This window comes from Leucopleurus acutus, assembly GCF_964270905.1.
Source record: "Leucopleurus acutus genome assembly, chromosome: 4".
Taxonomy (NCBI): Eukaryota; Metazoa; Chordata; class Mammalia; order Artiodactyla; family Delphinidae; genus Leucopleurus; species Leucopleurus acutus.
In genome coordinates this window covers 155,001,973-155,028,988 of record NC_139146.1, presented here as the reverse complement: position 1 = coordinate 155,028,988, position 27,016 = coordinate 155,001,973, and the positions used below count along the sequence as shown (strand labels likewise).

General features: G+C 38.7%; 1 protein-coding gene across 1 annotated transcript in view; it reads right to left on the bottom strand.

Moving 5' to 3' along the window:
• Nucleotides 1-1,185: 1,185 nt before the first annotated feature.
• GASK1B (golgi associated kinase 1B) overlaps nucleotides 1,186-27,016 on the bottom strand; it is a 41,634-nt gene continuing 15,803 nt past the window's right edge. The window contains exons 2-4 of the mRNA XM_082837566.1: nucleotides 21,853-22,067; nucleotides 5,508-5,734; nucleotides 1,186-2,597 (exon numbers count right to left, since the gene is read on the bottom strand). Coding sequence (XP_082693692.1) covers nucleotides 2,390-2,597; nucleotides 5,508-5,734; nucleotides 21,853-22,067 — 650 coding nt within the window. The 3' untranslated portion in view covers nucleotides 1,186-2,389. The remainder of the gene's footprint in view (nucleotides 2,598-5,507; nucleotides 5,735-21,852; nucleotides 22,068-27,016) is intronic.

The following is a 27,016-nucleotide window of genomic DNA, read 5'->3' as shown; positions in this document are numbered from 1 at the left end:
ATATTTATTTTCATAATATCAGCTAAAAAAATAATCACAGAAGAATAAGCTTTTGTATGTCTGCCCAGGTAAACTGCTCTATTTCAAATTTGTCAGGTTACAAATAAACCCCATAATGTGCGACGTGAACCAAACCACAGCATGGTGAGTATACCTGAAAGGCACAGAGTGTTCCCTTAGTTCCAGTAAGGGCAGAGTATTACTTATTAGAATGAAAAGCCTGGCCCTCAGTCATCCATTATTCAAAAATAATACAGCATGAATTATTCACTGATTCCAAAACAAAATACATTGTTGAAAAGCAAAGGTGACTAAAATAAACGTGTGTTCCTGGACCTTACAATCAGACCCACTGTGGGAGGGTCAAAGTGGGAGGACAAAGCTACCCCAAAATGGTGTAGCTTGAGATGCAAAATTAAAGCCGCTTCTGAGGACCATGGAATTCCCAGCATCGATTTCACAAATTTGGATAAGATGGTATATTCCATAAAAAGCATTTTAAAATGCAAATATGCCACATGGATAAGACCAGGTATAAGGCAACTTGACAAAGAGTTATTTTAAAGTAGAGTCTGGATCTCCAGGCTTCTGTTAGGCCAATTTTTCATTAATGTGCTGATTATTGAGACATAAAGCGATCTTAAAAAGCCCAGACCCAGCAGGCGGAAGTGGAGACTCATGAGGGTCCAAGCGTACACTGAATGTGTAGGACCAGGGGAGGCACTCAGGGCTACAGAGGGGACACTGAAGAGAAGAACGTCTGAAGACCAGCTCTCCAAGGGTCCGCCAGCAAGGGAAGGTGCTGAGAATAGGGCTTGAATGCGACCCTAGAAAAGTTATAATTAGATGATTGAATGATTCCTTTTCCCTTGGTCTGTCTTCTCTTGTGTTCAACATGCTATTTTGACATTCTGCCCCATTCATTGGTGTAAATTATAATCTATAGATATGCTAGCCTTTATCAAAATGTCTTCAATAGTTCTAATTTACAGTGATATTGAGTGACCCTCGATCAGAACACAGAAAATGGGGTGCACTTTAGGAATAACATGCAGAACTGAGAAAACAGAGGATAGAATGCATTATAAACGTTCTTAAATTGTATTTTTAAACTGAAAGAAGAAGTCAGTAGAGTAGCTTCTTAATAAGGGATGGGGGGAGGGTAATAATGATTTGTTCAGGATTTGAAATCTCTATGTGACCATCTATCAAACACCATTATGTGGACACCTTCAAGGACATGAAGACTCAACACAGGAATACTATGTGTTCACGTCCTTCTACCTCATTAAAAAGTTGGTAGAGTTTGGAGAGAATTATTTGAGCCTAAACAATTTTGGCTGTTTCAGTTCTAGTCATGTGCTTTCACTGAGGAGAATTGATCAGCGTTGGGTTTTAATTGATGTTGTTCATATTTTTCATATTAGAATAAGCCAAAAAATATATTTAAACACATTCAGTATCTGGCCCTATGGTCAATATCTGGACAATATCAATTAATTCAGCTTAAATATAATTACACAGAACAAATTAGAAGAAACCCACTGTTATTAATGAAATATACAGAAATTCTAGTATATCCTTGGTAAAGATGACAAAAAGTGTAAAAAGAGCATCCACTTAACAAAAAGATACTCTGTAAGTATAGTTTCACATGTGTAAATACCTTATAACTGCTGAATGTCTAAGCCACTAGATGTAAGTTGGAGCGAAACTGAGAGAGCAAAACTACTTAACGTATAAATCTTCGGATATGGATGGTTTCTATACTGGCAACAAATACCTTTCTAAAAAGGAATGGAAAATGCGATTCTTGAGCTCAGGATCACAGAGCTGGCTGATCATTTATAGGTACAATAGAATATACACTGGGGGTTTTACAAATAAACCACCATTTCGCCTAAGAATTACTGTAAGCTCTGAGTTTTCTGCAGATCATACGCCTCCAATTTCCAACATAGAGTTGCCTGTGCATAGTGTTGAGACTGCTCTATGTTCTAACAATTAGCAACAGAAGGACATCCAGAACCGTTCCCATCAGAGCAGCAAATTATTAAAGGAGTCACTACGTCTGATTCACACTAACCGACATGACAGATATTTTAACACGGCTAGCTGGGATAATAATGGCAACCATTCTGTGCTCAGATGTTGCGACTCACAGGTCATGGTGTTGAAGGAAAATGTACACCTTTTGTAGCAGTATAATTGTAAAAGCTTTTAGAGTCTGCTTATAGTGTTCAGGCTCATCATATATACTTGATTAAATTCATTTATTTTGTGTATTCATCGCTACTGCGTCATCCCTAAAAGAACTTGAGGTTTGTGTACTTGACCCCAAAACAAAAATGCATAAATATATGTAGAACTCTAGCCACAAGACCTTTTGCTACTCATTCATAGGTAACACTTTGGCTCCATGTGCAGTGATGTAGGTGAGCAGGACTTTGGCTCTCTGTTCAACTACATCGATAAGCTTCTCAATTCCTTGTCTACCTCCCTGACTCTCCCAGTAAACTTTATCAAGAAACAGAGACTGAAGGAGTTTCTGCCGTAAGTGCTGGCTCTTCAAAACAGAAACTGCAGATTCAGGAAACCTAAAAAGAGAAAATGATATTTCATTCTTTGTAATTGCTTGGAAATATTATGCCTTACCCCATGGCTCTGCCCTTCATTAATCTGGCAGAAATCACACTATCAGATAATACCTTGAGAATCAAAACGTTTTTTGTCACTGTCAAGCTGACATCTCTTAATAATTACATACTAGAAGAATAGGTTTCAAGGGAACTGCATCTTCTACACCATTGAGAACTTGACATAAATACCCATGTCTAACTTAAGGTTATAATATGTACACAAAGAGAGGCATGGAATGAGAATGGATTCTGATAACCTGGAAAAATACTTTCCTCAATCTTAAGCTCCATTGCCCCCATAGAAACCACTTTAATCAGTCAAGTAGAATCGTAACCTCATAAGTGTCAACATGAGGTTTTATGCAAGGAAATATGAGAAGAAAAATGCTGACAATTTCAGTAGAGTACTCTTCTAGAGGAGAAGACGCATAACTGAACTTGATGAGAAATAATCCATAGTAAAAAGAAAGAAATCATTCCAAAACGCCCAATTAAATAAAGACCTGCCTTTGGTTCAGATAATACTTCAGGATTTCTAAGAATCTGGGAACATTCTATTAAACCGGAATCCTAAATTGTTTTCAAATAAATTTAGCAAAACTCAAGTTTGAGACCCAGGGCATTCCACAATGAAGCATCTCTCTGGAAAACCTGAGGTCAGTTTAGAAGGATCCTTGCTGAATTACCTAAAGAGAGTGCATTGCGATTTCCGCTCTTCATTTAGGAAGAGTAAAGCCAGGGGTCTAGCATATACATTATCTGAAGGACTTAGTAAAATTTCTGGTTCAAAATTACCTGCAATGTTTTGCTGAATCTCCAATTTGGCCTCTCTCCAAGCTTTCATTAAAATGCTGATGAAAGCACAGTACAAATATTGGGGTGTAATAGTAAACTTAGTTGTTCCTTAAAAGCTAAAACAGAACATATAAAAACTAAAACAGAACATATACTTGTTTCAAGAGTACAGTCTGCCAGGAGTTTCAGGCCTCTAAGTACCTTCTCCAAAAGTCAGTGGAGCAAGCTGGGGAGAGCACTGAGGGAGCATGAATACAGCAATCCACGTGCTCCAGCATTTCTGATGCTGCAGAGAGACCAAAGGCCACAGAGCTAGACGTGCTTAAAGGATGCTAATCAGATGCTCGGCGCTCCCCGAAGACATGTCCTATATAATTTAGTGACCATAGTACTAATTAAGTAAGAATTTTTGCTCTATGAAGTACTAATAATCCATGATTTATAAATTCTATGGCCCTTGAACTAATTTAGCTGTGGCAGAATGTACGAGATGAAACTGCTAAAACCATGGCTCTCTTTAGCGACTAATCCTTTGCATAAAGGAAAATCAAAAAAATTACCTGACTTTGCATTACACTGATTAATAGAAATATTCTATGCATAAATCTGGCTTAGCAAAGTCTTCATTTTTGCTGTTGAATGGGTAAATTACATATTCAAAGAAGATTTAACTTTAAACTCATTACTCCTCATAATGCATTTAAGGTTAAATCCTCTTTGAAAGCATAAATAAAACGTTATTCATATTTTTATGAATGTATAGGATAGATGGATTCTCCAGGCATACACTTAATTCTAAGAGGAAATGCAGGGATTTAAAGAAGACCCCGTAATACCAACTCAGTAAGTGATGTCTCTAGTATGTAAATTTTCCTACACATAAAATTTCCTGAACTTAGACACTTAGAAGAGAGAATCTAAGAGAATCCACATATTCTACCTTCAGTCCACAAACAGATGTGAAGAATGAATATTAACAGGGAAAGACACAACAAAAACTCATGAAAGTGGGGCTCCTGAAACTCTCATTGTCTCTAGTGTCAAAAGACCATAAAATCCACATTACCTAATTCATGGAGCTAGGAAGAATTGTTGAAATATGCTTCAGAGTTTTATTAACAAGAGAAATAGGAACAGCAGAAACACCAAGAGTCACTGCAGAAAAATTACTGGACTTGGACTTGGAAGACCTGGCTTCTACCCTCAATTTTAGGCTCGCTCATGTGTCCCCAGCAGTCACTCAGCCTCACAAAAGGCCGGTTGACTGTTTCACTGAAGCACCCTTCTATCTTCAAGTTCAGACACACACCCCAGTTTCTTAGTGACCCTGATTTCTCACTAAGGTACAAAGACCATGCAGTGTGCTTTTTGGGGGGAAGCACTGAAATGTAGCCTCAACCTCCATGGTTGGGGGCGAATAGCTCAGACTCTGCAGTGAGGTTCCTGCCACTATGGAGTGTCTCAGTTTCCTGTATTTCCAAATACTTCTTGAGTGTAAGCTCAAGATACTTTTCCCCATAATCTATGTCTATGGAAGGATCTTCAAATGCTCAGAAACCCTCCTACTTGAATTAAACAGCCATTGTCTTTGGCTACCATGTCCTACTCGGCCGACGGGCTCTGACTTCCCATGCGCTGATCAAAGTCACTGAGTTTATTCTGCCTTTGGACATCCTGCCTTGTCAATATCAGCTCGGCTGTTAGTTCCCCGGTCCTGTGCCCTGGTAATGGAGCCCCTGCCACCTGCTCACCCCTGCTGTGCTGCTTCCTATTCCACAGACCTCCACATGACTCCAACCTCACCCACATGGATTTTCACAGTGAGGGTCAAGCCACATGATGGAGGTGAAACTCAGTAGGACCTTTGTAGGTTGCACGGGTCAGTGACGGTAAAACCTGGCGGCACCCTTATTCCGTTCCCCTTGGGTTTGGTTCCCTTCTCTGGGCTTCCATTCCCAGGTTCTCTTTAAGGGCTAAATTGATCAGACACAGGATGTGAGCCTTCTCCAGACCTTACTACTTATTCAAGAGAAATGTAATGTCCTGCAGATGTTACTACATCAAGAAACTTACTCTTGGATGCCTTCTAACAGTTTGAAGTTCAAGTTATCTTCGCTTCTGTCAAAGAAACCCTTGTTGTCTATAAAGACCAAGTGCCTTGGGTCCTGCTTTCGCTGGACAATGTGGGCTAGAGCCACGGCATCCTGGTTGTCGCACTTCGCCCTCCGTCCACTCTGTACACAGGCATCTTCCTTCCGAGGTCGGAACCCACAGCAGTTTATATCCAAGCGATTATAAATCTTAAAAGGGAAAACAAAAACAATTCTGAGATGCTGAGTAAAAACAAAACTTGGGAAAGTCGGAAGGTTTCCAAAGAATGAGAGCTTTCTAAACAGCTGACTTGCCAGGATCTAATTGGGGCCAGGCCCATTTAATTAAAGGCAACACTTAAAGTCCAAGGTTCATATCCTTCTGACTCAGCGATGGGTCTAAGCGTTGCCAGATCTGCTAACAGCTCCAAAGGCAGGTCATCCAAGCTAAGCATCTCCACCCTTAATATTCAGAGTTCCCACTGACATCATACACCGATGCGTGGCCAGAAGAATCTCTGCTCTGATGCTACTCGGGACAGAAGATAGAAACAATTGTACTTCGACGCATCCAGAAAGCCTGAGTGATCTCAGAGGCTCTATAAGTTGACTGCATCCCCTAACCTCTCTGGATTTCAGTATTGCAGTGTCTAACGCGAAATAACAGAGAAGAAATCTATTGAAAAGATGCGCGATCCAGTAATGATAGCCAAGAACACTATGTGTGGAGCCCAGAGTTAGATTTTAAATAAGTAACCAGAGTGAGCAGAACAGTTGGGCCTATTGGTGTTTACTGTGGGTAATAGGGCTCCTACCCTCTAGAAGAGGGCAAACAGATTAACTAGGAAAGGGAGAATTGGGTTACTTCCATTTCTTTGGGGCAAGGGAAGAAATAATATTTATTAATCAGGTTAAAGAAAAGCCTAGGCTCAGGAGTTAGATAAATTTAAACTCAAGTCTCTTCTCTCACACTTTTCAGCTCTGTGACCTTGTATAGATCCCTTTACGTTACTGACTCTCAGTTTAACTATCTGCATAATGGGAATGAAACTATTCACCTTGCGCATTTAGTGGGAAGATTAATGAAAGCGTCTGGATACACACCAGCCCTGACCCAGGCATCTAGAAGATACTCAGAAAAAAAAAGAAAACTGTCATTACTATAGTTGAGACAACGCACACACTATATGAAGTGATTTACCTCAGAAAAAAGCTTCCAAGGCAAAAGGTAATTTCTCCATTTCAGTGAAGGAAAACTGAGCCTCAGAGGGGTTAAATAATCCGCTCTGCTACTTAAATATTGGTAAGTAACAAATTTAAGATTCAGACACAGTTGTGTTTGTCTCCAAAATGCCACGATTTCCCCCCAATACGTCACGTTGAATAGTTTAAGGCTAGTCGAAGATTGTGCATACGCTCAAAATTCAAAAGATGGCTCAACACAGAGTGTCGTTTTTATTCTTTTGTCACTAAACTCCCATCCTTCCTCTTCTTACTGGGTTTTTGCAGATCCTGTGGGGCTGTGGCCACTTGCTAAGGAACGGATGCAGAAAGAGTAGTACCAAAATTGAGCCTAATTTGAAACAACTCTTCATTCATTCATGCAACGGATGTTTATGTAACATCTTCTACCCCCTAGCAGTGGGCCAGGCACCAAGGCAAATGTCACCCATGGCCAGCACCCCTCCACCAGCACTACTTCCGGAGGAAAATGAAGTGGTTTAATCTTGTCTCACTACCACAGCAAACTTTGAGAACTGGACAAAGGACCCTCCTCTCTGTTTTCTGCAGATAAGTAGACTTGGTGTCAAATAGCACACTTTGGGAAGCAGGAATTATAAGAGAAGTTAGCATAGGCCAATTTTCTATGAGGTTTATATAAAAGCAGTTACGTGGGATGGGGTGGCCCATGAACCACAAGCACTTGGACAGTTCGGAGGGTACAGAGCTGGTCGAGAAACAGTCTACAGATCAGGGAGGGCTCTGGCAGAACTGGCTCCAGGCAGCCGATCCACAGGGTCATGAACCTAACCGGTGGTTTATCCAAAAACGTCACATCGGCTGACTCCAGGGCATGGTGAGTTCCCGGGGCTGGTTCAAAGTTTCCCAAAGGTGGGCAAGAATGCCCAACCATAGGACTGCAGGTTAAATGAAAAAAAGCATAAGCTGGAAACTATTAGAAAAACGTACTGAGCCCTTTCTTCTCAATTTGATGTATTTTTGGTAGCACCCTGACTGCCTTTGACTATAAGAGAAACCAAATGATACAGAGAGATTGTATATGCTCACCAGTTTTTGAGTTACCATCAGGGGGTCAGGGAGAAGGTAACATTAACTCTTCTAGAGAATGCTTCTCACCCGATGTCCCCCCTTTGGGGGTGGGGTTTTAAGAGTGTGCTTATTGGACTCGAGAGGATTTTTGAGAGTGGGCTGACTATTTTTGAGGGCTTGTCTATAAAATTATATTGCCAGTCACTTTCCAATGTCTCTTTTTTATATACATTAGCTAATAATTCTCAAAGAGTCCTTTTCCCATCATCTTCACATGTTTTTATCCAATTATAATGACATTATATACAGGGGGAAAAACTTAATCCTCTTTCATTTTGGCTACAAACTCAAGGTGTGTTGTGTTGGATATGTGTGTTTAGAACTTAAATTTTAACGACAGGTCTACCAGCCAGTCCTTAAATGGTGCTCTGAACCCTAAGCTCTTTCTTCATTTTTGATTTCTAGTAGCGGGAAAGGACCAAGACATATAGCAATATTTCTGTTGTTTCTACAACAAGGACACGAGTATCATATATGCTATTGCTAAATAACAAGCACTTTAACGTTCAGGCCTAACTTTTAGTACTTCTGTAAATATTATACTTTTCTATTTTTAAGCTAAAAGAAAGCATTGAAAGTTAGAAATGGGACAGACCGACTTAGGGCCTCTTTTTACTATCTTCTAACATTGGACTGTTTCGAACAGTGCACTTTTAAAGTGTTTTGTCTGATCTCATTTTGAATCACTCAACAGTCTGTGATGATTTCACCACTTCCCTGTCAGACTGTTGTGCCCTTCAAGTCTCACAGACCTTGTTATTTAAACTGGGTGTGTGCGTTCAGCTTGACTTCTCTTCCAAAGATGTTTATCGTTCCTTTTTATCAGACCTGTGCATGTACCTGGTGGGTATGTTAACACACGTTGAGTGTGTGTGGTGTGTGTGTGTTCACCTACAGAGAGAGAATCAGGTTGCAAGGCTTTAAATACTCTGAGTTTTTACTTTGTTTTTCTTAGCATCCAACTATAGTAAATTATGTCTTTGTATTGATAACCTTGTCTAGCAAGGGCTTAAGCAGCTCTTAAATCTTGTTCCTAGCTCTTCCCAGAATTCTGTTTATAGTCTCCCTTTCAAATTGACATTCAATATACCCCAAATAATTTGACCACAAATCCATAATCCACTCCCTTAAATTCAACACCATTTTGCTTGGCATTTAATTTAGTTATATATTGAATATACTTCCACTTACACTGAGCAGAGTGTACCCACTTTTTAAGGCCCAATAAAGCACATCCTAGACATCTATATATCCATAAATATGGTTTTAATATATGTACTTGTTTAGTCCACACATTTAAGTGTCACATGATCAGGCACCATAGTTACCACCTACATGTCTATGTTCTTAGATAATAATCCTACAAAGAAACCTATTTGGGGGTAAATCTTGTCAGTTAAGCAGTTAGGTGTTGATCACCGTTATTGCAACTTGTTCAAATTCACATCTTCTTACTCTTTAAAACAAGGAAAATCTTTTGCAAAATTGATCTTCTGAACCTGAAGATTCCTGCCAATGATGAGTTTCTATAAAATGACTCTTTCCTCTTTTAGGAAAATATATCTTTTCAATGTTTACCTAACTAAAATTATACTCAGAAAATTCAGGTGTTCCTGCCAAATATTTTGTTGTTGGGGATATTTTTAGATATCTTGCCTTCTTCTCAAGTTTCTTTTTTTAATCCCATTTTCCTTTTGGTAGTGTGAGTTTTGTCTGTAAGAAAAAGTATCACAAGAGTGACTCAAGTTATGTGCACAGAGCCCAAACCAGGATGTCTCAGCTGCCCTGACTAGCTCTCTAAGGCCCAGTAAAACCTGCAGAAATCCAGTCACTCCCCATACTTCTGCACCCCACCCTTTCTACCTGTGTCTTCAAAGAGTGGATCTGTGGGAGTTTCTTCTTATCTCTTTTTCCTCAAAGTAAAGCAATTAAATGATTAATTTTATTGCCTGAACAAAGGCAATAAAAATATTCTAAACATGCTGCTAATATTAATAATGAAAAACATAACAGCAGTCATTTACTGAGTGTTTGGTATGTGCCAGGAATTGTCCATTTAATTCTTTACGTGGATTATTCGATCCTCATAGCAACCCTAAGAGCTAAGTGCTAACAAGAGTCCCATTTGATGAATGAGGACTGACTCAAGGTCCCTCAGCTGACACATGACAAAAGTCAGGCTTCCAACCCAGATGTCCATCACCCTGTGTTTCTCAGGGGCATCCTCCAACACGGTGCTGCAGAGAGATGAGTACATTTGTGCAGAATGTTAACTGACCCAACTTGCAATAAGTACTGGTCACAGGTTTCAGCAGAAACACAAAGAACTTCAGTGCAAGAGTTCAGGGAAAATTCATGAAGGAGAGGATATTATAATTGGGTTTTAAAAGACAGGCAGTAAGTATGAGCTAAAAAACATGCAAAGGCATGAAGGTAGCAAATCCAAAGGCATCTTCAGAGAACCTGAGGGTACGTTAGACCAATGCTTCTCAAATGGTCTGCCATGAAAAACCTAGTGGTTTTGCCTTTTCTCTCCCCGGGCCCCATATTCCATGTGGCCTGTTGCTTTGTTAAAAGATGATAAAATAGAGATTATCGTATTAAGCGAAGTAAGACAGAGAAAAACAAATATCATATGATGCCACTTATATGTGGAATCTAAAAAAAACGATACAAATGAACTTATTTACAAAACAGAAACAGACTCACAGACTCAGAGGACAATCTTACGGTTACCAAAGGGGAAAGGAAGGGAAGGATACGTTGGGAATTTGGGATTAAAATATAAACGCTATTATGCATAAAATAGATAAACAACAAGAACCTATTGTAGAGCACCAGGATCTATACTCAATATTTTGTAATAACCTCAATGGGAAAAGAACCTGAAAAAAGAACATATATATGTAAAACTGAAGAACCTAGGGGTAAGACAGGAATAAAGACACAGCCCTACTAGAGAATGGACTTGAGAACACGGGGAGGGGGAAGGGTAAGCTGTGACAAAGTGAGAGAGTGGCATGGACATATATACACTACCAAACGTAAAACAGATAGCTAGTGGGAAGCAGCCGCATAGCACAGGGAGATCAGCTCTGTGCTTTGTGACCACCTAGTGGGGTGGGATAGGGAGGGTGGGAGGGAGGGAGACGCAAGAGGGAAGAGATATGGGAACAGATGTATGTGTATAACTGATTCACTTTGTTATAAAGCAGAAACTAACACACCATTGTAAAGCAATTACACTCCAATAAAGATGTTTAAAAAAAAACTGAATCACTTTGCTGTACACCTGAGTCATTGCAAATCAACTATACTTCAAATAAAAAATAAAGAAAATGTAAAAATGTAAATAAAATTTAAAACATTAAAACTGCCCCTTTACAAAGAGAACTGCATTTTATAAAGAAGGTTTAAATTACACAATAAAACATGTAATGAGTGGAATTGAACAATTCACTGTAGTAACTCGTCCGACGCTTGGTACAGAGCAGGCACTTGACATACGTGTACCATGGACAGAATTCTCCCGAGAGCGTCCACTTTGCATTTGGCTATTTACAAAGCTCCTCCAAAACATTGTCTTCTTTGGGAAGACTCAAATAAACACAATGATTCCGGCAGAGTAAGACGTGGGTCTTTTTAGAACAGCATCCAGTGGTTGGAGTGGGAAAGATGGGCAGGGAGCAAAGAACAGGACTGCCTGTCCTCGTTTGCTTCTGGTTGGCGTCTTTACGTGGTTCAGTTTCACTAACTGTGGACCACGGAGTCTCACAGCCCACGGGGAGTCCATGGAACACTCTGCATGCAAGAGGCATTTGAAAAACAACACGCACATGTGACAGAAATAACAATAGCATTGTCATTTGCAGTTTTCTGGAAGATTCCTTTGAATTCCAGTGGTCTCACTTGACACCTCCTTTGTTTTTAGAAAATGCACGGAGAGAAAACTTTCAGTACATATTTTATCTCAAAACGGCAAAAAAACAGTGAGAATTGTCAGCCCCACCCTAGGAAGAGAAACACAAGCATATGGACTGACTTACTTGCCAGCTAATCACTCACGTTGGAAAATCCTCGTACTTGGATTTGTCTTGATGTCAATCAACGCACTGTTGCCATGTTGTCAGTGGAACCAGATCTGGATCCCTGTGGTCTAGTGGGTGTGTGGATCTCTACCAGATCACAGAGAAGGGCGACCTCAGACAAGCACCCCGGCCCCTATGGTACTTGTGATCACAGACCTAGGCCCATACCTTGGGAGCTCAACACAGCGAAAGCAAAAGCACCCTTCTCACCAGTCTGCACCTGCATAGCTAGGGAACTCTCATCTCATGAAATAATAGGTTTCATTTTTCTTCTGTGCCACCATGGCAGCAGCTAGCCTGTTAGATGAGTATGCATTCAAATGTGACCAGCAGAGTAGCTGGTGAACGATGAGAAAAGTAAAAATCGTTTGCGGTACGTAGATCTAACTATGGGCATCGGTTCCCCTGTGCCTCGGCCTCTGTAAACAGCAGTCATGGCTCTATACCGCCTATCCTCCAGAATTCCACACTTAAAAATAACTATCAGTATATACCAATTCCATGCAGACGCTCCAGTTTCTGTCCCATTACTGAATCATAAGTAAAGACTAACAGTGTTTTTTTATATATAAGTAAAACTATTTTTAACGCTATAATACATTTGGATCTATTTCTACAGATGCAGTATTTGAATTCATGTACCTCTGAATAAATACCAGAAGTCAAACATCATTCTGCCACAGAAAGACTCTGGAAAGAGTCACTTGTCACCAGGCAAGTGACAATCTATTTTTAGAGAAAGAAAATTCACATTCTGTAATTTGCACAAGCAGAGCTGCGTGAAAATAGCCTGTCAAAGGCACACCCACCTTCCTGTAAAGATTTACAAAGAGCACTTGACTAAGAAAAACAGTAAATATTTTATGGAATTCTGATTTATAGAATGGATTTATATGAAGCAAATATTTAAAACAGCAATAAAATAACCTTAATATAAGTACACTTTCTTAAAAATACTTTCAATGAAATGAAACAGCATTTTTAATGATTTAACATTAAACAGGGTTGCCAATCATTTTTAAATGATGTACATTTACATCTCAGGGAGCAGTTCATTCAAAGCTTTCCCCTTGCGTGACTTGACGTGTATTCATTTTTAGCATTCTTATGGAATTTCTATCTGTTTTATTTTCCTCTATTATGTAGTATTTTATTATCAGGACAGTGACAAAAATGAGTAAAGATAAACTAAATGACTATAGCAAAACACAATGCTGATTATGCTGACAAAGATTCTGTGCTTGACCAAAGTCAGGCTCCTGAACTTTCTTCGAGGCTTTTCACGCCCTTCCTTAAAAAACCAAGTTTTAGCAAGAACCCTGCAAAGTCAGTTTAACCAGGAGCCCTCACCCTTACAGCTACCTGATCACGCTCAATACCTAACCTGGGTCCTCAGCTTCCACCATCCCAAAGGTGATGTCTGAGCACCTGTCTTTAGCAAGAATCTGGTTAGGTCACTTTACGTGGAACTCCCCTTCCCCCGGATGTTTGCTCTTAGCCATTTTTCACCCCATGACCCCTACTCTGTCCCGCCCCCCCGGCTATACGTTCCCACCTGCACTGCTGTATTCTGGGTTCAGCCCCATCTCTCTCCCCACTGTAAACTCCCACTGCAGTGATCCCTACACCTATTTCGATGATCGTGAACAAAGGCTGATTTACCATCTTTAACAAGAACCATGGAATAGTTTTTCTTTAACAATGATTAACACAACCTAATGTAACATACCCCAAAGTTATTGAAACTTATTTTTTATGGAAATCAGCTCTCTTTATAAGAAAGATAGACTGATTATTTTCTGGTTTTAAAAAATAAATGCTGCTTGAGAGTAGAATGGAGATTGCCAGGAGCTGGGGAGTCGGGAAGATGGAAGATGCTGGTCAAAGAGAACAAACTTTCAGTTAGAAGATGAATAAGTTCTGAGGATCAGACTATATTTAATAATACTGTATTGTACACTTGAAATTTGCTAACAGAGTAGATCTTACACATTCTCACCACACACACACACACACACACACACACACACACACACGGTAACTTTGTGAGGTGACGGAGGTGTTAATTAGCTTGATTGCAGTAAAGATTTCACAACATATATGTGAATCAAATCACCCCATTGTACACTTTAAGTATATGCATTATATTTGCCAATTATACCTCAATAAAACTAGAAGGGAAAAAAAAGAGAAAATAAATAAACAAATTCTGCTTTACTAAATTAGACTTTAAAAACAAAGATTATTTTTACACACATGTATAGAATTTCCTGTTTGAAAATGTATTTGTTTCTATGCTCCCTGGGTTGGCAAATAGCTATAAAGTAAAGCCGTTTATGTAGCTTAGATATGAAATCCCAGGATACTGCAAAAGCATTTTATATCATGCAGTTACTAATTATCAAAATAAACCAAAAGGTTAGGTATCACATTACAAATAAAGAAAAGGCTCAGAGAGGCTAAGTAACCTGCCCAAGGAGACACAGCTAGAGAATGATGTGGATTTCTACCAACTTCCGCCTTTTCCACACTGCCTCCCAACATGGAGAAGAGAAGATTCCTGCTTTCACAGAGATTCCAATCGAATGCCTCTAAGTATGATTCACTGTGTATCCTCCACATCAACCAACAACACGATTTGCACAATGCAAATACTCAATAAATGTCTGTTGGAAAAAATGAAGGAATGAATGCCAGTTCCTACTGAAATCTGTCTAATGCAGATAGCTAACTACTAAGAGACCTCTCTCTAATCAGGCCAGACCTCCATGTTTTCCTGATCCAGTATCTTGTAAAAAGCTCAGAGTGTTAAAATCAAAATCAAAGAATCTTAGAATTACAGAAATGTCATAACGCTGAAGTTACCAGAGACTATACAGGCAAAAGTGAGTTTATTTCAGAAAAATTACCCTAGAGCCATAGTTCTCAAACTTTTTTATTTCAGAACCTTTGGCACGCTTAAAAGTATTGAAGCCCCCCAAAATCCTCCTTTATGTGGGTTATTTATCATATAGAAATTAAAACTGAAAAAACTTGAGTAGTTCCATATCAACTCATTTAAAAATAACACTGATACACCCATTACATGTTAACATAACATATTTTTACAAGAAATTGCTGTATCTCTAAAAATATAATAAGAGAAATGGAATTGTTCTTGCAAGTTAAAATGGTGTTAAAGGAAAAAACAGCAATGAGTTGAGCTCCTGATTCAAACAATTGTATAAGTGGTTTTCCTCAAGACAACCACTGCACTGTGGGAAGCAATAGAAGTGCTCTACATACACTTTCCACTTGCTCACCCAAAATATTAAAAAGATGTACACTTACAGGTAGAGACTTAAGAACATTGACAGTTTTTATTGCTTCATCAAGGACTTTCTTAAGTGCATCAGGCATTCATTCCATGGGTCTTTTCACATGAGTCCATTGGCCACGAAAGGAGAACAACTCTTGGTAGAGTCTGGGGCCAGCTTCGATTCATCCCAAGACACCAACAGATTCACCCATGATTGCAAATTTTGTAAATATTGTAAAAAAGAGAGAAAAGCAAAAACTCTGAGTTTTGTGACCTCACAGACTCCCCTGAAAGGGCCACAGAAAAGCCATCACCCCAAACAGTCCCATTCAATGTGACCATAATCAGTAACAAATGTGAAAAGTCCCGTTTATCTCTTAGTTATCTGTGTCCATAAACATTTTGAATATGGTTGGGAAGAGCCTGTCACTAATAGAATCCTTATGGACCAGCTCTCCCTTAAATCTCTCTGAGTCTACTTCCTTGGGCAAAACAAACCATGAATCTTTAAAAAATAATTACATACAAAACACATATATATTGAGCCAGATAAATAGTTGCTTGTCCTCTCATTGTTGCTAGGGCAATACTGTTGGGTTGCTTTTTCCACGGTTTCCTTATTTACCTCCTGGCAGATTTATCTAGATTCAACGCTTAGACCTCCTGTTTTCCCGGAAAACAGCAGAGTCAAGGATGGTTTCAAATCGTCTGTGTTTCCATGGCATAGGATCAGTGGCGAAGCCAATCCCAAAAGCTAGCTCAAACAGTGCATTAAACAATCTTTGAGTCTCAAAAGATTATTTATGGAATCACACAGGCTTCCTCTTATCCCTGATCTCTCCAGTCCAGCTATGGATACAACAAGATTTAGGACTGATGTGTACTGACCAGGCACTAATCAATTTCAGCACAGCCTAAAAATTCCATGGCAAGGGTTGAAATAAGCAAAGATGACCTGTAATTAAGGAAAACAGACTGTGCTTTGATTAACAATTACATTATAATTGACCCAGAAACGCTCAGGTGGTTGTCACTTGGCAATATGAGGTTTATGAATATAAGGTATTTGACCAGACATTTCTCCTTTGATTCCGACAGATACAAGAGCAAAGACCTATGTCAACCCGCCCACATTTTACACAAAAGAGGCTTTAGCGTAATCCATGCCAGAAAGCTCTGAGAATAAATGCTAGACAGTAGGTGGAAAGGATACATAAAATTCTAAAGGCTTTGAAGTTGGAAGCAGACGTCTGAGCAACTCTGTGCTTCTTCACAGGAAGGAGATGCTTTGAGACACAGAGAACCCTTAACAGGAAGTGGGCCAGGATCCAGAGAAATACCTTCCTGCTGTAGAGGCCAGGTTGCCAGTAAGCTACACCTCTGTCACGGACTAGGGTTGGTGTGGCAGCTCTTTATCTTCAAAGTTGCATCCTTGAAAAATCAAATAAATAGCTTAAATTCTGTGGAGTGAGAGAATGTGGTCTCTAAAAGGTCTCCACCGGAGAAAAGATGTCAAAGCCCAAAAGACAGACTGACAAAGGTCAGGGCCTTTGTATTTACTTTCTCCATCCTGTCATGTTCTTGCAGAGAACTTTTAGCAGCAGAAGTACATTCCATGTAAGGGCCATAAAACGTGAAACTATTTGCCTTTTGAAATAGTGCTGGTTTCCTAATCTCCACGAGGTTTTGAGTCAGCCTAACTTCTTAGTAGGAGGGATGATCTAACGGGTCAATTTCTGCAGGAGAAGACTTTACCAACTTCCTAGATGGAGCTGGGTGTGTGAGTCAACCAAGGGGCCATCTTTTCTGGGAAAGAATCACACTGAGAAATGAGATAACAACAGTTCCCAGGCCTGGAGATGACATCGTGTCAGATTCGAGAGCCAAGACACAAGATCTGAAATGATACCTGAGGCCCACAGATTGGGTGGGAATTATCTACTAGAACACAGAAATCCCTCAGTCCAAGTTGGTTGAATTTAATCGAACCCTGTAAGCAGTATCCCGTATGCTTATAATTCCTAGTTTTGTTTATAAAGTAAAATGAAAAGTACTAACATATGCTCATAGGAAAAATAGAACAAATGCTTGTGAAGCAAATTATTTAAATACAACACCTATGAAGCCAAACATAGCCTTTCTTATAATGTTAAAGAGTCCAAAAGCACTAATGTGGTATCTGTCGCATTAAGTTCAGATGAGGAAGCCAAGGCAAAGAGAGGTTAAGTAGCTTCTCAATGTTCAGAAATTAGTTATTGGCAATTGGAATTCAAACTTAGCAGACTGGTTCCAGAATCTTAGTTTCTAACTGTTAAACAGACTATATCTGAGGTCAAAAAGCAAGTTTTATACCTCCTAAATCTTCTTCTGTTATTTTATTTAATCTTTTGAAAGGAATTTGACCAAATCTTGGAAACTCAAATGCTCTCTAGAATACTACCCTTTGTCATCCTAATGGGGGAGAATTTTTATCCACTCAGTTCAGATACCCACGCTTCAAGAATAAAAGGTTACTTGTGCCTCTATCATATTTAACAGACCCAGTAAAATGCCATAGCCTTTGGGAATGTAGATTTTTTAATTGGGTGAAACAGAAAGAATGTTGTGTACAGAAAATTAACAACTGTGCTCTGTATTCCCTTGCCCTTGCCGTAGCATCAGAGCAAGTGATTTCAGTTTGCTTCAGGCATAACTTTTCTAAGACTGCTCACAAAATCCACCCAATATAATCCAACATATTCCCAAACACCATTTAAATAAGGCATATATTTGACTTTAAAATAAAAATTTCAGTGTAATTGATGAGAAGCATTATTGTATAAAAAAATAACCATTTATTATGGTACTCATGAAAAATGGCCTAAGCTTGTTCATTTATTCATTTATTTGCTCAGTAAACATTTTCAATAAACATCTCTCTATAAACATTGTATGATGCTAAATATAAGAAGCAAAAAATAAATAAAATAAGATCTTACAAAAAATGTAAAATTTCTCTGGAGTAAAATCTATTAGAAAAGTCAAAAGAGGACTTCCCTGGTGGTGCAGTAGTTAAGAATCCACCTGCCAATGCAGGGGACACGGGTTTGAGCCCTGGTCCGCGAAGATCCCACATGCTGCGGAGCAACTAAGCCCATGTGCCATAACTACTAAGCCTGCGCTCTAGAGCCCACGAGCCACAACTACTGAGCCCGCATGCCACAACTACTGAATCCTGTGCACCTAGAGCCCATGCTCTGCAACAAGAGAAGCCACTGCAATGAGAACCCCACGCACTGCAACGTAGAGTAGCCCCCGCTCGCCCCAACTAGAGAGAAAGCCCGTGCGCAGCAATGAAGACCCAATGTGGCCAAAAATAAATAAATTTTTTAAAAAGTCAAAAGAAAAACAACAAAGTAAGAAAAATTATTTGAGACATTTAGGGTTGGATAATAGCTAACTTTCATCACATAAAAATGTTTTTATAAGTCAATAAGAAAAAAGTTATGGAATGCAATAAAAACATAAATGATTTGAACAAGCAATTCACAGGAAAAAAAACACAAATCATCAATGTATGAAAATATGTTATCCTCAACCTCACTTGTAATGAAGGACCTGAATATATACAAGACCCCATTATCCTCCATAAAATCAGCAAAAACATTTATTAGTTTTCCACTTCCCAAAGTTGGTAAGAGAGAAGGAAGCAGACACTCTCACACATTACTGGTAGAATTGTGAAACACTGCAACATCTAGAGAAAATGAGCCTTTGTCTGTGACTTTGGGACAAATAAATGCTGGATGAGTCAAAAATGTACATCCATTCTCACAGATGCCACCCTCGTATATATAGTTTGATCTACTTTTGTAAACAGTGACCAAATGAACTCTTAACAGTCAGACTAACTTCTGACTTTTAGATTCAGTGCTTTAACCAGAGCCGAAACTGGGAACTCCAATCTTGGTGTCTTACCTTGGACGGTTCCAGGTTAAAGTCTTGCAAAGGTCTCATCCTCATGAATTATGGGGGATGAGAAAGACTCCTCCCTCTATTGCATCCTTAAGAGATTATAATATACTATAATATACTATAAACATAATTTTTATATGCACTAGGAGACCTAAAAATTTGTGTGATTCACTTTATTGTGACATTGGCTTTGTTGTAGTCGTCTGACACCAAACCCAAAATCTCTCTGAGGTATGCCTGTATTTAGGATGCACTAAGTATCATAGGAACATTGCCAATCCATGTTCTTTTTCTCATGGTTTCCCCAACCTCTTTATCATTCCCAGCCTACGATCTCACTCAAACTTTCTCCTTCACTATTTTATGGCAAAAGGTTCTTCTTCTTTTGACTGCATAACAGTAAGAACTTATATTATTTTCGGCCAGCCATCCTTACATGGATCTATCTTTTTGTTTTATACAGTATAGTTTCCTACCTAAGTAATGTTTTAAAAATGAAACTTGGCGTGCAGCATTGGGATAACCATCTCATACTGCTTCACTGCCCCTGCAGTGGTTTTCTATGGTTTAATGCACAGCAGATGTCGCACAAATATATCTTCATTGGTTGAATGATAGTTGGAGCTTCCCTTAACAGAAAGGAGAATGATAAAGACAGATGGTAGGTTGAGATTTAGTTGAAGGTTCCAAAATTAAAACAAATGTCACCAGAGACAACTTCTAACAGGGTTTGCCATCTAATCATTATAGGTTAGCTCTTCCGTTCATCAGCTGCAAACCTCAAGGTCTATCCCTTCTCGTAGACTTCACCACAAGGTTCATGAATCTCCTCTCCATCCCCCACCCCCTACCATGGTCATCATCCTCAGGACCTTCAACATCTATGCTGACCACTCCCCATAGTGAATACCCTTACCTACTTCACCCTAGCAATCTTCTTCCATTCTCCACTGTATTGCTACTACATGTTATCATACCAACATCTTCCATTAAACTAAGAAAAACTTGGTAGTTATGTAATAATAGTTAAAAATATGAAAAATACAGTTAGCCAAACCTGCTAAAATCTCTATTTGGGAACTTACTAGCTAAGTAACACCAAACAAGAGAGGTAACTCTTGAGAAACAGTTCTCCATGGCATTTCTGCACATCTTATATCAAGTTTTCTTCTGCACTATCTCTTCAAGGATGTCAGTATAGCAAACAGCCTTGGAAGATACAAAGAGTGTCTCCCTCTGGGGTGGAAGACAGATTTGTTTCCTGACCAGGATAATAAAGATAATGTCTCCTTCTGGGGCAAATGTTGGGCAGTTGTGTCAGCAGCCTCTTATAAGACTGGAGGTTTCCTCAGTAGGTACAAAACCCCACTGGGTGTAGCATTCAGTGGGGCGACTCCACATCGCCCCAGTGGGACCTGAGGGCAGAGGAACGTGAGTGATGAAGTCATTTGTCGCTGACCCGGGAGGCTCTTGTCTTCTGCTATAGCATCTATGGCTGGCTAACTTGTTAACTTGCAAGCAGGGTAAGACCTCAGACCCTTCTCAGTTCTTGACAGGAACTTCTTTATGCCTTAGTTTCCCTACCTGTACAATGGAGAGAGGGCACTTATCTCAGAGAGATAGTGTGCTAATTAAATGGAATAATGAAGCTATACATATAGGGAGCCCAGCCTGAGTCTCACAGCTGCCCTTTTCATCAGTATTTGGCGACTCCTTGCCAAACCAAGTGGCCTGCTCTCAGCTCAGTTCTCACTGAGAACTCTCACTGAGAACCACGCTCTGAGGCGCGGACACCAGAGATCATCTCTTCTTCTCGAAGTTCCTAAACCCCAACCTGCACTATTGGTTTTCTTCCTATGTTTTTGTAGAAAGGCAGTCCTAAATTGCCACAAATATATGAATTAACGATACAAAAACAGAAAACCAGTGTTTCTAAGGTGGAAGAAGGGGAAGACAGTAATTGGAATGAGGGGGTAGGGAGAGTCATGAGATCTTCATCACAAGGAGGTAAGAGTTATTAAAAAAACCTATAAAACATCAAGTCACTCAGTTATGTAGATAGCCAATATTTATTATTCTCCAATGTCTAATCTTAATGACATATTTGCAAAGAATTACTGGAAAAAAACCAGAGGAAATGGTGGCTGTAAGGTATGTGGCCAAGTGACCATTGAAAGAGTGTGGAATAATAGAAAACAGACACTTTTACTGTCAACAGATCCCAGGATTCCAAGCCCCAGATTTTAGTAGTTGTGAGAACTTGGGTGAGTTACTTAACCTCAAAAAACTTTGGTTCACTTACCTCTCAAGTCGGGTACGACTCTCTACCTTGAAGAGCTGTTGATGGGTTATCTCAGTAAATTGTATCTATGATGGGTATGACTATTCCATGAGTAAAATACTGAAGAATTACTTATCCAGAAATTAATATGAGGGCCAAGGGACATTTCTGAATATTTCCCAAAAGGATATAACATCTCGTGATGTGGTACCAGGCTTGCCAAATACAACCTTATAGAATACCGGGCTTGCCAAATACAGCTTTATAGAACTTAAACTCTGGCTTCATAAAACCCCAAGGTACAGGAAATTCCTTAGTGGCAGACTTCTGTAACTCTGCGTCAGTCTCAGATAACCACTTACTTGATTGAACTTACCTGTAACAAGAAATCAAAGAGAGCCATCTTGGACCATTCGTGGTGATGTATTTCAGTACAGCCCCATTCAGGTTTGGGTACGCGGCCATTCTGCCAGCACTTCTGTTTCAGCAACTGCTGATAAGTTCCCCAGGTGAGCTTAACAGAAGAGTGGGTCTCATTACTCGTTGGAGATAAGGATGAGTCCCAGAGAATGAAAGGACATGGGCGGCCATCTATAGAATCCAAAAACACACAAAAAAAACACTTTTAGAATGTTACTGACTCAGCGTGTCCTCTTGGATGTCATTCAGTCTTTCACAGCTTCACACTCTCATCTGTCACATGTGAGGGTTTGATTAGATGACATTTATGATCACTTTCCCTTCTGAATATTTACTATTTTTATACCTCAGTGATGCTTCCTGATAGCAGTCTTATAAGATGGAAAGTTATTGTTAGACAAGGAAAGAAAAGGTTTTTTTAAACAAGATACTTTATAGATGTGGCAGGAACAGGCTACTAACCACCAATAACTACGTCCTCTGGTTAATGTGGTTTTATTCCACATCTAAAAGCAGCCACCATGAAAAAGGAAAGAATCCAGACATTTATAATTACCTATTCAGTGTCTGAGTGGAGTGGCTCTCTATTTGTAATAACAACTGTCTGATTTTCTGAGGCCATATTATGATGTCAGGAAGAAAAAGAATTTTTAGAAGTTGCAAATTTAAAAGTGAAATTGTATGTTTCGCACCAGTCACTATAATCTCCAAAGAAAGAAAAAGGAAGCAAGAGGGTTTTGTTTGTTTGTTTGTTTTTCTGATAGAAACAACAGCACTTCTGGTAATGGGTCATTTATTCACATAAAACCTCACAAAGTGTATTTAAGCAAATGTCATTTCTTCAACTTCCTGGGCATAGAATATTTTTTCAAAAAAAATCTGTCACTCGAATGTTTTTGTCTCATTCTTGATAGTGTAGAAATTTCCTTGGTGAACTGTACATTCAATGACACTGTAAGCTTAAAGCCAAAGCTTCCCTCTCAAGCTCCCATGTCTGTCAAATAAAGTCACTGAAAGATGATGAAGAGCAGCTTTGCTCGTAACTGAAAAATCAGAATGATCTCTTGGGGAAAAAAAAAAAATGACTAAGTCACAAAGGTCTGAAAACTCCCATTTAACTCATGCTTAACAGGCCTGGGCATTCGAATCCTCTGAAACTATGGCTGGAATGTCAAGACACATCACAGGCATTTTTAAAGCTCTTTCAAATGACCTGAGAGGTTCTCAATCTATAACTGTTTTTTGTTAAAGACTTTTATTTTCCCACCTTGCTTATTTGCCTTCATGTAGAGCTCTAATCTCTGGTCTTTAACGCAAGGACAGTCACTCCTCTAACCACTCCTGAATGTGGTGTTACAATGACCTTAATAATATTAATAGCATTCACTTACTCATTCTAATCACCTACATTCCAGTTTTGTTCAAAAGAAAAATCTTTCTCCTTTTAGCCTTGAAATTTAGGCCAGGGCCAGTAGCGAGTCGTTTAGATTGTGGAAAATAGGCCACGGTCACTGATGTACAATTGAAAGAAAAATAGACAAAGAAACATGAACCATATATAAAGAACTTAATCGTTATCTCTCTCCTTTTTATTTCCTTTTACTGTACTAAATGATTTGGGGCTGCTGGGACCCAATTATCTTCTTAGGTATTAGATAAATATAATGTTAAATGTATATGCTCCAAATACTATGCCAATTTAAAAAATAATAATAATAAATTCTAGGTAAAAACAGGCCATCATGTAGTGGGAGACACACATAAACCAGTGTAACCAAATACATGTAAGAGACACAACACAGCTTTCAAAGATATGGGCACTTCAGACTTCTAAATATCAACACCAAGAGGCTCTATCACTCAGTGTCTTTGGAACAAACTGATACACAGCTAGCACTTCGCATTCTCAGGGCTGGGAAGTATTCAAAGGGAGTTGAAAAACACTGAAATTCAACAACACAAATCAATACACAAGACAGACAAAGCGCCAGTTTCCTCAGTACACAAGGCCCTCAGAGAAATGAGGAAATTATGCACATAAACAATTGAAACAGTTAACTTCTATGCTGTTTTTCCTTCCCTTTAGAAACATTTGTCTCATATTTTAAAAGTAATTAAGAGTAAATCTACTCATTTTAGGAAATATAACATTAAAATGTATAGCTAAAAGAAGACATGATACTATATATAGGAAACACTAAAGTCTCCACCAAAAAAACTATTGGAACTAATAAATGAATTCAGTAAAGTTGCAGGATATAAGATTAATATACAGATATCTGTTGCTTTTCTATACACTGAAAATGAACTCTCAGAAAGAGAAATTAAGGAAACAATCACATTTACAATCATATAAAAAAGAATAAAATATCTAGGAATAAACTTAACAAAGGAGGTAAAAGACCTATTTGCTGAAAACTATAAGACATTGATGAAGGACTTTGGAAATTATACAAAGAAATGGAAAGCTATCCCATGCTCTTGGATTGGAAGGATTAATATTGTTAAAATGGCCATACTACCCAAAGTCATCTACAGAGTTAATGCAATCTCTATCAAAATACCCATGACACTTTTCACCGAACTAGAACAAATAATTCTAAAATTTATATGAAACCACAAAAGACCCCAAATTGCCAAAGCAATCCTGAGAAAAAAAGAAGGGAACTGAAGGAATCATGCCCCCTGACTTCAGACAATACTGCAAAGCTACAATGATCAAAACAGCATGGTACTGGCACAAAAACAGACACATATATCAATGGGAACAGAATAGAGAGCCCAGAAGTAAACCCACACACCTTTGGTCAATTAATCTACAGCAAAGGAGGCAAGAAAATACAATGGAGAAAAGACAGTCTCTTCAATAACTGGTGCTGGGAAAGCTAGACAGCTACATGTAAAAGAATGAGATTAGACATTTCCTTACATCATGTACAAAAATAAACTGAAAATGCATTAAAGACCTAAATGTAAGACCTGAAACCATAAAACTCGTAGAAGAGAACACAGGCAGAACACTCTTTGACATAAATTGTAGCAATGTTTTTTAAATCTGTCTTCTAAGGCAAAAGAAATAAAAGCAAAAATAAACAAATGGGACCTAATTAAACTTGAAAGATTTTACACAGCAAAGGAAACCATAAAGTAATGGAAAGACAACCTACTACATGGAAGAAAATACTTGCCAATTATATGTTTGACAAGGGGTAAATATCCAACATATATAAATAGCTCATACAACTCAATATCAAAAGAAACACAAAGATCACTTAAAAAATGGGCAGAAGACCTGAATAGACATTTTTCAAAAGAGGACTTACACACAGCCAACAGGTCATGAAATGATGCTCAACCTTGCTAATTTTCAGAGAAATGCAAATCAAACCACAGTGAGATATCAACTCACACCTGTCAGAATGGCCAACATCAAAAAGACTACAAATAGCAAATGTTGGTGAGGATGTAGAGAAAAGGGAGCCCTCCTCCACAGTTGGTGGGACTGTAAATCGGTGCAGCCACTATGGAGAACAGTATGGAGTTTCCTTAAAAAGCTAAAAACAGAGCTACTATATGACCCAGCAACTCCACTTCTGGGTATATTCCAAAGAAAACAAAAACACTAATTCTAAAAGATACATGCACCCCAATGTTCATTGTAGCACTATTTACAATAGCCAAGATATGGAAGCAACCTATGTGTTCATCAACAGATGAGTGGTTAAAGAAGATGTGGTATATGTACACAATGGAATATTACTCAGCCATAAAAAAGAAGGAAATTTTGCCATTTGCAACAACACGGATGGACCTAGAGAGTATGATGCTTAGTGAAATAAGGCAGACAGAGAAAGACAAATATTCTATGTTACATCACTTATATGTGGAATCTAAAAATATGAAACAAACCAATGTATATAACAGAACAGAAACAGATTCACAGATACAAGTAAAAAAAACTAGTGGTTACCAGTGGGGAGAGGGAAGTGGGGAGGGGTGAGATACAGGCTATAGGATTAAGAGTCACAAACTACTGTGTATAAAACAAATAAACAACAAAGATATACAGTACAGGAAAATATATCTGTGATTTTTACTAACTTTAAATGGAATGTAAAACTACAGAAATATTGAATCACTATGTTGTACCTGAAACTAATAAAATATTGTAATCCGCTCTACTTCAATACAAAAAACAAATAAACAAACATAAAAACCTGTCTAGCCTAGAAAACAGCAATCATCTACAATCTCCTATCCTAGTAACCGGTTCTGTTATTTGTATATTTACATCTGGTATTTTCCCATCCCTTTCTTTCACACATGAAAAAGTAAATTGGTTTTAGAAATTTAAGGAGTAGAGCTTACGGTTAGAGTTCAGACTCTAGAACCCAACAGACCTTTTGAATTCTGATCCTACTACTTCTTAGCTTTGTAACATTGGACAAGTTATGTAACCTTTTCAAACCTCACTTTCATCCTCTGTAAAGTGTGGGCAATACTGTACTTTCCAAAACAAACTTTGTTAAACACGATCATACGTTTAAAGCTCTCAGCCTGGTGTCTAACATATATGCATATCCTGGAAAGGTTTTGCTATGACTATTTTTATATGCGTGCATTATACAATCACATAATTCATCAGCCTTCTAGCCCTTATTTGTTTATTGAACATCTACTATGTCTCAAGCACTATTCTAGGCCTGAAGCATACAGACATACATGCCAGGTTTTCAGTTGTTTGTTGTTCTGTGGGATTTTTGGCTTTCATAGAGTTTACATTTCCAGCAGGGAAAAGAGGCAAAAATGACACAAGGGAAAATAAACTATTTGGAATCACCTTATGTATAGAGTTTATCATAATTGTTTCACTAAATGTTACATTGCAAACATTTCTCTTACACTTAAGTATTCTTAAACAGTGTCACTTTAACTGTGATACAATAATGTAGCCCCGTGGTCAGCAAACTTGGTCAAGGGCAGACGGTGAGTATTTCAGGCTTTGAGGGCCATACAATGTCAACTAGCAAGTACTCAACCCCACTGTGATAGGAAAGCAGTCAAAACAAAATATAAACAAATGGTGGTGACTATGTTCCAATAAAACTGTATTACACACC